Source organism: Sinocyclocheilus rhinocerous, unplaced genomic scaffold, assembly GCF_001515625.1.
Source record: "Sinocyclocheilus rhinocerous isolate Xijiao unplaced genomic scaffold, SAMN03320098_v1.1 scaffold935, whole genome shotgun sequence".
Taxonomy (NCBI): Eukaryota; Metazoa; Chordata; class Actinopteri; order Cypriniformes; family Cyprinidae; genus Sinocyclocheilus; species Sinocyclocheilus rhinocerous.
The window spans coordinates 23,503-36,823 of NW_015659710.1; the positions used below are offsets into that span (position 1 = coordinate 23,503).

Below are 13,321 nucleotides of genomic sequence, written 5' to 3' on the forward strand. Positions count from 1 at the left end.
AGTTTTGAATTTTTATTGCTTTTTTTCCCTATAACAATAGTTCTGTATCAGTTTTCCATCTATAAATTATAATTGAATATCCTGTCTCTAGCCAAAGCTAATGGTGAAAAAAAAAGGCAAAAAGGTTGGGACTGCTTTTCTCATCATCTTGCAGAATGATTTTCCTCTATAGAGATGGAGGATGGATTTAAAGGGAAAGCAAACTAAATTCACAGAAGTCACTGAGAACTACCTAACAATCACTTAAACCACCTTTTAAGGTTAAAAAAAATACTTAATGGGCATTTTAATCACACTTTATATGGATGAACAGTTCCAACTACAACAACAACAGTTACAACTAGATTTAGCTGTGGTATCAGCTCCCATCCTATCCATACTTTTCCAAGAATTGATTAATACTTTTTATAAGCAGGATACAGGACAATAAATGCAAAGAAATGTACACAGGGAAAGAAAAAATGCACTGCGCCTTCAATAAATTTTAAATAACTACCAGTAGTGAGAGCCAACATATGGCAAAGGAAAATAACTAGGATCATATGCACATAAAATGTTCAGAACATTCTGAAAGACATTATAAAGTTAATACTTGCTGTCCTGAATTTTGCCTTTTCTAAATGATGTTAGACTGTAAAAAAGGGAAAGAATATTCAAAATCTTCTCTGATTGGCCATTGGTCTGACTTAATTGAAACCTTCTGTATGGCACGAAGAATTCTGGGACTTTGGCATTTTCCCAAGAATCCTCAGAATGTTAGTTTTTTAGCCCGTCTGACTTAATTGAAACCTTCTGTATGGCACGAAGAATTCTGGGACTTTGGCATTTTCCCAAGAATCCTCAGAATGTTAGTTTTTTAGCCCGTCTCTCTCTCTCTCTCTCTCTCTCTCTCTCTCTCTCTCCGCTCTTGCTCTTTTTTTCCCCCTCATCCAGCGGTGTCTTACATCAGCTTACTGTGAGATCTGAAAGAGAGGTTCGGAGAGAAAGAAAAAGCCTTGTTTTTATCCTCCTGATTACACACACATTACTTGGAATTAAGAAATCCTTGGGAAAATGGTTTGAAAACAGCAGCCCAAGCAGTAAGTTTGCATACTGTCTCTTTTCTTTGTTTTATTTTATTAAAGAAAGTTCGATCATTTCCTTTGTTGGATTCAAGAGAATATGTATATGACTGATTATAATGATGTTAAGATTACTGAACGTGTATTAGTGCTGTTCCGTTGTCTTTTTGTTAAAACTTGCATAGCCCAGCCACTGTTTGCATGGCAGACTAAAATAGCGGATAGCAGAGCGACTTGATCCAGAGAACTTTTGCAAACCAGCTGTTCTGAATTGACTTTTTAACAAGGTAGTTATCGTATGTTCTAGCTTGTTAAATTTCACGAAAGTGTACTCAAAATACTTGCTCGGATATATTTTGCTCGGAAATTATGCATTACTGTAGCCTATTAGTTCCTCCTGTTGTCCCTCAGGACTGTCTTCCTCTTATTTCCTTAACTTTTCTATCCAGCTTTGTCAAATTAAAAATGGGCCCCTTTCATAGTTGTCAGATTAAGAATACAAATTTTGTATTAGAAAGCTTTCTATAAGTTAACATGAGGATGCTATTTCCTAATTCTAATGAGTTTGAATGGTGGCTGTGATAAACACACACAAAAATTTAAGTACAGTGACTTAAATATCTGTAAGAAGTATCTGGACAGTTGAGCCTCTCAAAAAAAAGTATAATATTTTTAATATTTTGATAAGCACATATTTTAAGCAAAACAGTTCACAAAATTGAAATAGGCCTAGTTTTAAATTGTTTATGAAACATACTGTTCAAAATTATGATGCCAAGTATTTAGACTTTTTTTTCAGTCTTTAAAATTTTTTTTTTTTTTTTTCAAACTTGGTATATTCATCATAAATTATGAATTTACACCTGTTGTTGCTTGCTAGGACCACCTGTGTGAACTTGAGGTGAACCGACTTCATACATCCTCTAAAAATCACCTTGAGACAGATTGGTTTATGAGAAAAGCTGATTTGTTTGTCACTTGTTTTGACATTTTTAAATGTAATTTAAATACTTTCGAGGTCACTGTATATCCTTGCACTGTGCAACTGAACCTGGTGTGTGTAGGACATAACCTCACTACCGGCGTTACACATTGATGACCTTTCCAAGACGTCAAACTGCGTATAGACGTCAGTTTATATATCCTTAATTTACGTAAGCATTTAAGAATCCAAAGCTTTAATTTAAGCCAAAGATGTTTTCTTTTTGTTTTGTTTTTCAGCAAACGGCTGATCGGTGTATCAGGATACTGAATACAATGAACATTTGAAGTAATATTGCTTTAAAACGTTTGCTTCATATTCACATTATGTAATTCAACTACCTGCCAGATGCAGTAAGAGTCGATTAAGATTTTCAAGCCTGATTGATGGATAATTTATGTGTAATTCAGCTTAGTGCTTGCATATCTTTTTGGTGCGAGCAGGGTAAGGAGTAATAGAAATCCTGTATGACAATATCTTCAATATCTTTCAGACCACTTGGTGGATCAAGAGATGGCGCAGAGACTGCTGATACATATCGAATAACTCTGAATACTTCATTTTAAGCCAGGCCTTTAGTACTAATATGTATTAGTACCATATTAATGCATTTACATATTTTTTTGATGCTTACATTTCAAAGCTATTAATAATTAACATTGAGTCATTGTACATTACATTATAATTTTACTTGGAGTTTAATATGGGACTGTGAAACTATTCAACCATTCTTTTTAACATTTGGTTGCAGGTAATTTAATACTCTATTTCTTACAAAAAAAGATCAGAAAAGACTTCACTTTTCTCACTTGTTACACTGATGTAAGATTTTGAATAGGTAACAGAATATGTTTGTGTCCATATACCTTATACTTTTCTGATTCTTCCTCCTTAACCTGAATTAGTCTGGATACACAAAGAGAAAAAATATGTACAGTGTATGCATTTTTGCATGTAATGAAATCATATATGAAAACTTGCAAGCAGACAATGCCTGTAATTAATTGCTGCAGTTGATTTATATTCTGTTTTGCATGGCAGACTGTTTTTATCGTATAATATGAAAACAGCCCTCTTAATCATAAAATATATATATTTAAAATGTATATTTTTAAAGTTGATTAGCATTAAACTTTTTTTAGCTTAAATCTGCTCTTTTGGAAATATGTTTCATTGACGTTTCAGGAAGAAAGCACCCACTGCTTGCTTTGAGTCTTGTATGATTCATGCAACACTTCGTAAACTAACTGTTGCTTTCAGAAAGGAAATGGAAAAGGTTTTTTTCCACTGGCGAAGTTGTTAGGTGTAATTTAAGTCAGAAAGCTCAGGAGAGAGTAGATGTTACATTCCAGTGTGTTTTGTGCAGGTGCACAGATGAAGTTCACCAGAACTATGAGCCACTGGACCATATTGCTTTACACCGTAAAAAGCAGTCTAAAAAAAACGAACGTGATCTTCAACTCTAATTACTTCTGACTGCTTATCGTGGTTTAAATTGCGAATGATTATGCAATGCCTCAAAGCTCTGTTGTCTCACAAAGAATATTTCAATATTTTAAGATTAAACAGTCAAGATTTTATGACTAATTGTTTTTCGAATCATTTTCATACCTCCATTATTAGCAAACTTCAGTTTATACTGTTTGTGGCCCTTTATTCTTTATTCAATTTTGTCCAGTATTACACTTTTGTTTAAAAAGACAAAATGACGTTTTTCAGTCACCTGTGCTACCCCAAATAGGTTAGAAGAAAAGTTGAAAACATCTACTCATCACAAAACCTCATGATACTGTAACATGTGTCGTTGCACTTGCATCTGTTTTTGCTATCACCTGGCTCTAATTTTGCTGGAACTGCCATTTGATTTGGATTTATGCATTTCCATGAAAGTAAAATATCTGCAATGCTATGACCATTGCTTTAGGGAGGAATGAAAGAGGTTTCAGATGAAAAACACATGTTCTCTTCATACCTAAATTTACAGGTGTGTGAATATCAGCCTGACAAATAAGATCCATTCACTCCAGTGGTATGTAGTATGCTAAATAAAATGCACTATTGTAGTTGTGCTCATTTCAGATCTGAATTACACTAAGCTGCACTCTTACTCTGAATTATATTAAGCTACACTGACTGAAATGGTGTAGAAATTGCTAGTAAATTGCACAAACAATTTCAAAAAATGGCAAATAACACATTGAAGTAAACATGAAATTTTGAAGTAGAAAAACTGAAAAAGTGAAATAGTGTTTTGTTTTAAAACATACTCCAATCTTTGTTTTATTGATGACTTCTTTACGCTGTAGAAATGTTTGGAGGAAGTTAGTGTCATATAATCCTGAAGTAAGTCTCTAAACTGTGCAAGATTTTGAAATACATGATTGTGAAGTTCTCACTGCCATCATTTTTGAAGCCTATGATAAAATCCTGACAGTAAATTGCAGTGAGCAGTGAAGGGAGGCTCTAAAGCATAACCAAAAGTGCATATAGTTGTCTTGAAAGGTGGCGTTTGAAGAGCCCTTCACTGTCATTTTTGGGTTATTTGGTTGGTTAAGTGACGATCTCAGATCTTGGAACGCTCTCACTTACAGGGCCACAAATTGAAACCAGATTTTGACACTGATGTGCAATGAGATTTAATTGAGGCCTTTAGATAAAGTATGACCTATCTGTCTTCCAATCTCTTTTAAACTGTCATTAGCTTATGTGCTGTATTCTATAATGAGAGACTGGTTAGAGTTAAGATTTGTTTATGTTCAGAACAAAGTTTATAGGAAAACTATTAATTAATTTAAAACCTGCATATATTTTATTGTAAATTGTTAAAAATCTCTAGTTTTTGTTAAAAATATAGCATAACCTAAATACAATATATTTAATATATAATATTCTACTATATAATTATTTTAATGATGAGAAATAGTATAGTATGACCTAAAAACTAGTGTAACTTCATTTCGATTTAATATAAATTAATATATTATTTTAATGACTTACCAAGACTTCTTTAACACAGATGTGTGATGATTTTTAATTAAGACCTTAAGATATCTGAAGTTCTATGTCCTCCAATCTGAAGTTGTCATTTAGTTTATTTGCTGTATTCTTTAGCAGAGACTGGTTAAGAGTTAAAATTTGTTTATGTCTAGAACAAAACCTATATGGAGACTTAAAAATATAGGTTACCTTCGATAATATAATATAATACAACAATATAAAATAATATAGAATTATTTTAATGACTTAACCAGATTTTGAAATTGATGTGCTATGATATTTAATTAAGACCTTTAGATATGACCTATCTGTCTTCCAGTCTAAAGTTGTCATTTAGCTTCTCTGCTATAATGAGATACTGGCTAATGTTAGAGTTAGTATTTGTTTGTATAGAACAAAGCTTGTATGGAGACTATTGATTTAGTTAAACCTACAGTACATAAACTTTCATTGTTAATTTTTTGTTAAATTTGGTATAACTTCAATATAATATAATATGCTGTAATATAAAAAAATATATATGTTTGAATGATCTTTGAAGTGTAAGCATCGTATCAAATTACGTTGATCTCTGTCCATCCTGAAAAAGGTTGACACCTTTAAATATTAAAACATGGCTCAAGCATCCTCGATGTGGCACAGGAAAAAGTGCAGAACAATAAAAGCTTTGCATATAAAGTGCGATTTACTCTTTATTGCTGTGGTTTTCACAGCACATTAAGAAAACACTTACCTGTAAAATCCAGCATTCATCCCAAATGTTAATTTAACTGTAAAAATGGAGTAGCTTTTGCATACATACCCAGCTATGAGCTCCACTATTTAAATTCAAAGAGCACACTGTGTCCTCATTGCAAAATCACTGACACTATTTTTGACTTTCATTTCCTTTTTCCTGATATGGGCCTCATGCTGTTTATGAGGTAGCCAGGCTCTGTGCGAGGCCACGTTTTTACTTTAAAAGCGATCTTCACCTATTGCATGTGAATGATGTTGACTAAAGCACCTAGAAGACGTAGTGTAATGTGTAATTGACTCGTTTTGCCAAGTTGCACTGAAGAGCCAGTATTGTGGTTTGGGATCAGCTAAATCCTACTATATTTACACTTAGAGGTCTCACAAGGCCCACAGCCTTCGTGTGCACTATTGGCCCTCTGTACTGTGAGGTGTTGTGTTTAATAAGGTCCTTCAATTCACTAATGGTTTCTCTTTAAATACTGTTATCAGATTTTAAAAAAAGATTTTCTGAAATTATATTTTCTCAATAATAGTATTTTAGCTTGTTACTGAGAGTCTGTTTATGGTTAGAATCTCGGATCATTGGAAAACTGATTTCCCACCACCAAACTACTATTAAATAGACAAAACCTTATTTTAAGTTTTCCTAACTCCGGTATACTAATTGCCCCAATGAGAATTATACCTTTTTATATACTTGCGAAATATTATTAACATGAAATTTTTTTAATAATCAATATTAATTACCTATATTAATAATCAAACTGGCTTCTAAGATGTTTAATTGCTTTTTCTGAAGAAAATATTTAGAGCAGTTGAGCACAATAACCTGCAGAATTAATTTGAAATAAATATTTATAATGACAGCTCTTGTTGCTTTTTCTAAATCCCACCAAATTAGTTCATAAAAATGTTTAATTCTTTTTGACTTGACTAATTAACTGTCTTGTTAAAAGCTAATGCAAAGTTCTTGTGAGATTATTTATTACTATTATTTAAAGCATCTTAATGTGAAGTTTTTGCAGGCTTTTGATATATTGCACTGCAAATTTTTCCCATTCAACCATTATGAGTGAGATTTCAGGTAACTATTATTAATACACTTATGCATATGTCAGACACTTTTACCCAAAGTGGCCTACAGTATATGAAGAGTTCATTTGCAAAAACAGATAACTCCGTTTTTAACAATTTTCAAAAATCATGTTTTTTCATTGTGCATTCCAATGAATCGCAATCAAACTGCAGTTGGGTTATTTTGATTAGGTTAAAAAATAACTAAAAATACAGCTAACTAACACAATAAAAACATGATAACAATAAAAAACGTGATTTTTGAAAATGAGTTATCCGTTTTTGCAAATAAACTCTTCATATGTATACATACATTTTACGAGTGCATGCATTCCCTGGGAATTGACCTATGAACTTGTATTTTCGTAGCACCATTCTGTTCCAGGTATTCTTTTGTAATATGCATACTAATGTATCAAATATGAGATTAGAGAATTATTTAGATTAGTCAGCATCTTAAAGTCAAGAGAACTTAAAGGTTCTAGTAACAATTTACAATAAGGTCTCGTTTGTTAACATTAGAGTTAATGCATTATACCCTGAATTAACAATGAGTAATTCATAGCTTTTATTTTATTTAATAACATTTGTAATTTACATTAATATAAGTACATTTGTTCATTGTTTGTTTGTGGTAGTTCAGAGTTCATTAATTAATGTTAAGTGATGCAGCTTTTGATTTAAAAATGACTCATTATTTTGAAATTAACATTAAATAAATGCTGTAGAAGTGTTGTTCATTGATGTTAACAAATGAAACCTTATTGTAAAGTGTTAAAAAGGTGCTATTAATAAACACTGTGTGCTGGTAAGTACCAAAAGTTCATCTAAGATGGCAAAAGTGTTTTTTTTTTTTCTTTCTCCAGAATTCCATGTGGAAAATATACTAGGAAAAAATCATGATGGATCTTCTTTGCGTTGGTGTGGCAAATGCACTTTTTTCAGTGAAACGGAGGTTAGATCATGTGGGAGATCTGAATGTGTCCTGATTTCATTCCACTTTTCTAAGGCTTATGTTTCTAAGATGTATTAACTGAATCTCAGGGCTAGTAAATAGTAACTGGTCCAAACTGTCAAAAAAAGAGCATCATAAAAAGAAGTTTTACACTTAAGTAACACTTTTCTATTTTAATATATTTTATGTTTTTTAAATTTGTTTTATTTAGGTTTAAATTTTAAATGTAATTTATTCCTTTGACCTGTGGTCAAAACCATTACTCCACTCTTTAAGTGTCCCATGATCCTTCAGAAATCATTTTAATATGCTGATTTGGTGTGCAAGAAACATTTCTTATGGTCAGTGTTGAAAACAGTTGGACTGCTTAATATTTTTGTGGGAAGCGTGATACATTTTTTCAGGGTTTGTCTATGAAAAGAAAGTTGAAAAGAACAGCATTTATTTAAAATAGTTTTTTTTTAAATAATCTAATAGTCTTTAAAAAAAATACTGACCCCATTCTTTTAGTATTGTGTGTTCCTTATGCTAAGTGACTACGTATACTTTTAATGCAGACTATTTAAGTTATAATGTCTTCTTTGAAGTGTATGAAGCATGGCAGATGATTTAGTAAGCTGCAGTATGAGCTTTCCTTTGTAATTCCTTAGAGTTGCTGGTAAAATGATTTTAAACATTCCAAAGTACTTGGGTGACACAAATGAGAAACTTTAACAGCTGCTAAATATAACGTGCCAGTCTTGAAATGGTCCTGTCTGAAAGTCTGAAGTGTCTGAAATTTTAAAAACCATCCATATTCTGAAATGTTTGCCTACTTTGTCTTCTCGAGTTATGTGTTTAGGTCACAACAGCTTCATAATGCAGTATACTACTAGCATACACACACTGACTGGTTTTAGAGACAAATCTCTTATTACTTCCCCCGTTGTGCCCCGTCTGCCCATGTCCCTTTCAATTATTCTCATCTGCCTCCTTGCAGGATCACTCAGTGTGAACACCATGATTGGTGACATTTGAGGAATGGCCTCGTAGGGCTGGTACCAATTTCAAACACAGCAGGCCGTTTAATCATATATTATGCTGTAAATGTGTGGAGCACATATGAATGCTTCAGAGGCAACCGTCCAGTAATTCCATATGTTGACTACAGTCTCAGTGTGACCTAGATCATCTGCTCTGTTCACACTCTGCCTGAAGTATGTTTTAGCATGAAGGTCATAAACTGAGGGACCTAAACTACGTTTCTGTGCAGTACGGGAATACTTGAGGGACCTTTTGAAATACATTTGAAAGGAATAAACTCCCAACATACACTGGCTGAGAGAATGAAATATATATATATTGTAACGGGGTGGAAGGAACACGTGACAAGGAGAGCTCAAATAAATACCCCGGAGGGTGGATTTATTCACAGAGAAAGTGCTCAAGTGAGTGCGCTGGGTCCTGAGGTGAGTCGAGGCTTCTCCGTGCGGGAGTCGGTGCTTCTCCGTGAGCGTGTTCCAGTGTCGGTGAGTCCGTGCGGCGCTCGTGTGTGGGCTGCTTGGTCACGGGCTGGTTTCTGGAATGTAAAGGAGACAACACGTTAGACTTCAGCTGCTGGGAGAGCATCTCTTCTCCCTTTCCTCGGGCCTCACGCGGCTTATCTGGCCGTGGGCTGATGACTCTCAGCTGTGACCAATCAGCCCGTGATGAGCGTGTGCAGGTGTTCCTCGTCCGTTTCCAGGGCAACGCTGATGTGAGCTCGGGACGCTCGTCACAATATATATAATTATTATTATTATTTTTTTTTTTTTACGTAGACCATTAAGGTATTGTACACTGGCAAAAATTGTATAAAGTTTTATAAAAAGTTTGATAATTAAGATTTTTTTTTAATCTTTTTGAAAGTCTTGTATGCCCACCAAGGCTGTATTTATTTTTGATAATAAATACAGTAAAAACTGTAATATTATTATTTATTCATGGGATGGCAAAACTGAATTTTCAGAAGCTATTACACCATACTTCAGTGTCACATGATCCTTCAGAAATAATTTCATTTTGCTGATTTGGTGCTCAAGAAACATTACCGATTATTATCAGTGTTGAAAATAAGTTATTTTTTTAAATAAACTGCTTAATGCTTTTGTGGAAATCATGACACACTAAAATTTTGTGATACACATAACTTTGGGGTAAGTGAGAATTATAAACAAACAAATAAATACTTTTATTCAGCAAAAATGTGTTAAAATGATTGAAAGCGACATGTAAAATATTACAAAGGATTTATTTTTTCAAATAAATGCTGTTATTTTGAACTGTTCATCAGAGAATCTATGAAAATATGTATTTTGGTTTCCACAAGACATATCAAGCTTTCAGCAACTCAGCATATTATATTGATTTTTGAAGGATCATGTGACACTGAAGGCTTTACCATCACAGGAATAAATTACATTTTAAAATATTTTTTTAAATTGTAATAATATTTCACAATATTCCTGTTTTTACTGTATTTTCTTATTCAAATAAATGCAGCCTTGGTGTGCAAAACCAAAACTTTAAAAAATATTAATTATTCTGAACTTTTGACCGGTAATTTAATACTGCATTTTGGATACAAATGACACGTTATCCATTATCAATATTTACCAGGTTTATTAGAACCTAAATTTAGCACCAATTATTATTCTTAAAGACAATACACAATGCAATTTAATAATAAATACAATAATGCTATACAATGTAATATTGTATTAGCAGTGACATTAACTGACAATCTTCTGATATCTCTGAAATGTTAAAAAAACAAAGTGTTAAGTGTTTGAAACTTTGGAATATGGCTTTGGGAAATTCTGGCAAAATAACACACCAAAGAATCCTCTCTCCACTGCGCTGTAACCCCGGTATGCACTGCAGCGAGTAATTGAGGGTCCTTGTAACCCAGGTCATGACTGCTCTTTCCCGTGTGTGTGGTATCCCCTCCGCTTGGGAGTTCACACAGAGGTTTGCAGAGTCACACGTGTTAACCAAACAGGGTTGTTCCTGGGGAGACAAAGCACATTTATAAGAGCCACCATAAAAAGGATGAACTGAGTTGTTTCTCATTATTGAGCTCTCAGAGCCCTGCCCCTCTCAAAATCACTTCACAGTGTTCTTCATTGTTCTTTTATTTTGTTTTTGTTTGTTTCATTTGTTTAGTGTTTTGTTTTGATTAAATTTTTTTGTTTTATTTTGTTTTTTGTTTTGTTGAGGTTTGTTTTGTTTGTTTCATTTCTTTGTTGTTGTTTAGATTTAATTGAAGGTTTTGTTTTGTTTTGTTTTGTTTTGTTGCAATAGGGCCCAAGAAGCTGTACAGCCATAATGTGGAGCCTGCATATACAAACACAGCAATGATTTTAACAATAATTCAATAATTCTTCTGCTAAGCATTGTGGTTGTTCAAGGGTTAGTTCACCCAAAAATGAAAATTCTGTCATTAATTACTCCCCCTCATGTCGTTTCAAACCCGTAAGACCTTAGTAAACAACGTATGCTGTTCTGTGTCAGCTGTGTCACGCCAGATCTGTTTCCTACGTTGTTTGCGCTTTGATTTGAATGAAAACAACATATCCGCGTGACGCAGCTGACACAGAATAGCATACGCTGTTTACGTCCAGCGGATATTCTCCAAAATGTCACCAGGGTGATGCGGAGGAGATGAATTGTTGAATAAAGTCATTATTTTTTTTCTTTTGCGCACAAAAAGTATTCTCGTAACTTCGTATAATTGCGGATGAACCACTGATGTCACATGGATTATTTTACAGATCTTCTTGCTACGTTTCTGGACTTGCGTTGCTGTCTATGCAGGGTCAGACAGCTCTCAGATTCCATCAAAAATATCTTATTTTGTGTTCCGAAGATGAACGAAGGACTTACGGGTTTGAAACGACATGAGGGGGAGTAATTAATGACAGAATTTTCATTGTTGGGTGAACTAACCCTTTCAGCCAAAATGGCTTTGAACGCAGCTCAGCCAATCATAATCAAAGACTGAAACTATCTATTTTATGAAATACAATGAAATTCATGCATTCTTAGTGTGACAGATATGTCACAAATACATTGGAGACACTCTGTGATATACATGAAGTACAAATGCTGGTGGTCGACCAAAGTCACATTAAACTTTATTATCATACCCTTAGGGAGTTCCTTTGATTAGTGTGCCTTATTACCGTAGTGAATGTTCAAAGGGTGTGTTGTATGTTGAGTCTATGAGGCCTTTGTCGGTCCTTTAAAACCTCTTTGAAACGCTCATACTTAAAGGAGGCAGAAGAGGCAGAAATCTGCCTGATGATCACACATGTTCATGTTATATAGGGCACTCCCACTTCAATCCTGTGAGGAGAGTTTTGTTTGGCTGATGATGAAGACTTTTCTTGGCTTCTTAAGGTCTCCAGCAGAGATCCAAAGTCACTTTTGTCCCAACCTTAAAGACTTTAAGCTGAACTGAACTTTAAGCTGAACTTAAGCTTTATAACTTTGATAAATGTGCATGCTGCTGTTTCAATTATAAAATGCATGTTTAGTTTCTATTGATATAACAAAGATTGATTACTGAAGACATCATTATTAAAAATTATGGTTTTCCAGTTTACACTTTATGGTTTTACAAGATTAGTTGTATTTAGTAATAGACATTGTGTATCATAATGAAAAATTACTCTTTTCCATTCAATTACAATGAATTTGCTCCAGGAATATAGCACACAAGTAGAATGGACCAACTTTTATATGTAGTTTATATAAGGTTTTTAAATATAGTTATTCAGCATATAGATTGTCTAATAATCTAGTTGACTAATAAACCTGGCATTGTGTAATACGTTGTGTAATGTTGCTGACTAATTGGACAAATTACTTTGTTCCTTTTTATACATCGCTTTGGATAAAAGCGTTTACTACATGCATAAATGTAAATGTAGTTTTTTCATCTTAAAACTCCTCTTACCATTCTTTGTAATTACACAGAAAATAACTTTGATGGGTTTTGAATGAATTGAGAGTGAGTTCATATGTCACGAATCCGGTCTATGAACTTTCAATTCACTCACCACCAGAGGTCACCCTTCCATTACATTGACTCTCGCACTACACAAACTGTTGCATGTCATCCCGGACTACATATCCCATCATCCATTGCACTGATTGCACACAGCACTGATTGCACACAGCTGTAACCAATCACACATTCACTATATAACACTCACTCAGATCCCTTTCAAACTGCCGAGTATTGTTTAGCACTTATCGCTCATCGCGTGATAGCTACTTTACGTAGCCTTTTCCCTGTGTTAGTTTCTAGTTCTAGTCTTAGTCTTAGTCTAATGCCGAGTTCACACTGCACGATTTTAGCCCGATTTTTCACTCGCCGACAGGTTTTGTGAAATCGCCGACAAATGCCCGACATCGGAGGCAAATCGGTGCTCGTTCACGTGAGTGACAATCACGCAGTGTGAATTATCAAAGACGCGATCTGAGGGAATC

At 33.9% G+C, this 13,321-nt stretch overlaps 1 protein-coding gene across 3 annotated transcripts in view; it reads left to right on the plus strand.

The window, feature by feature from the left end:
* Positions 1 to 640: 640 nt before the first annotated feature.
* Positions 641 to 13,321, plus strand: part of LOC107724144 (discoidin domain-containing receptor 2-like) — a 35,001-nt gene continuing 22,320 nt past the window's right edge. For all 3 annotated transcript variants that reach the window (XM_016532948.1, XM_016532950.1, XM_016532949.1), the window contains exon 1: positions 641 to 1,079. In XM_016532948.1, coding sequence (XP_016388434.1) covers positions 797 to 1,079 — 283 coding nt within the window. In that variant the 5' untranslated portion in view covers positions 641 to 796. The remainder of the gene's footprint in view (positions 1,080 to 13,321) is intronic.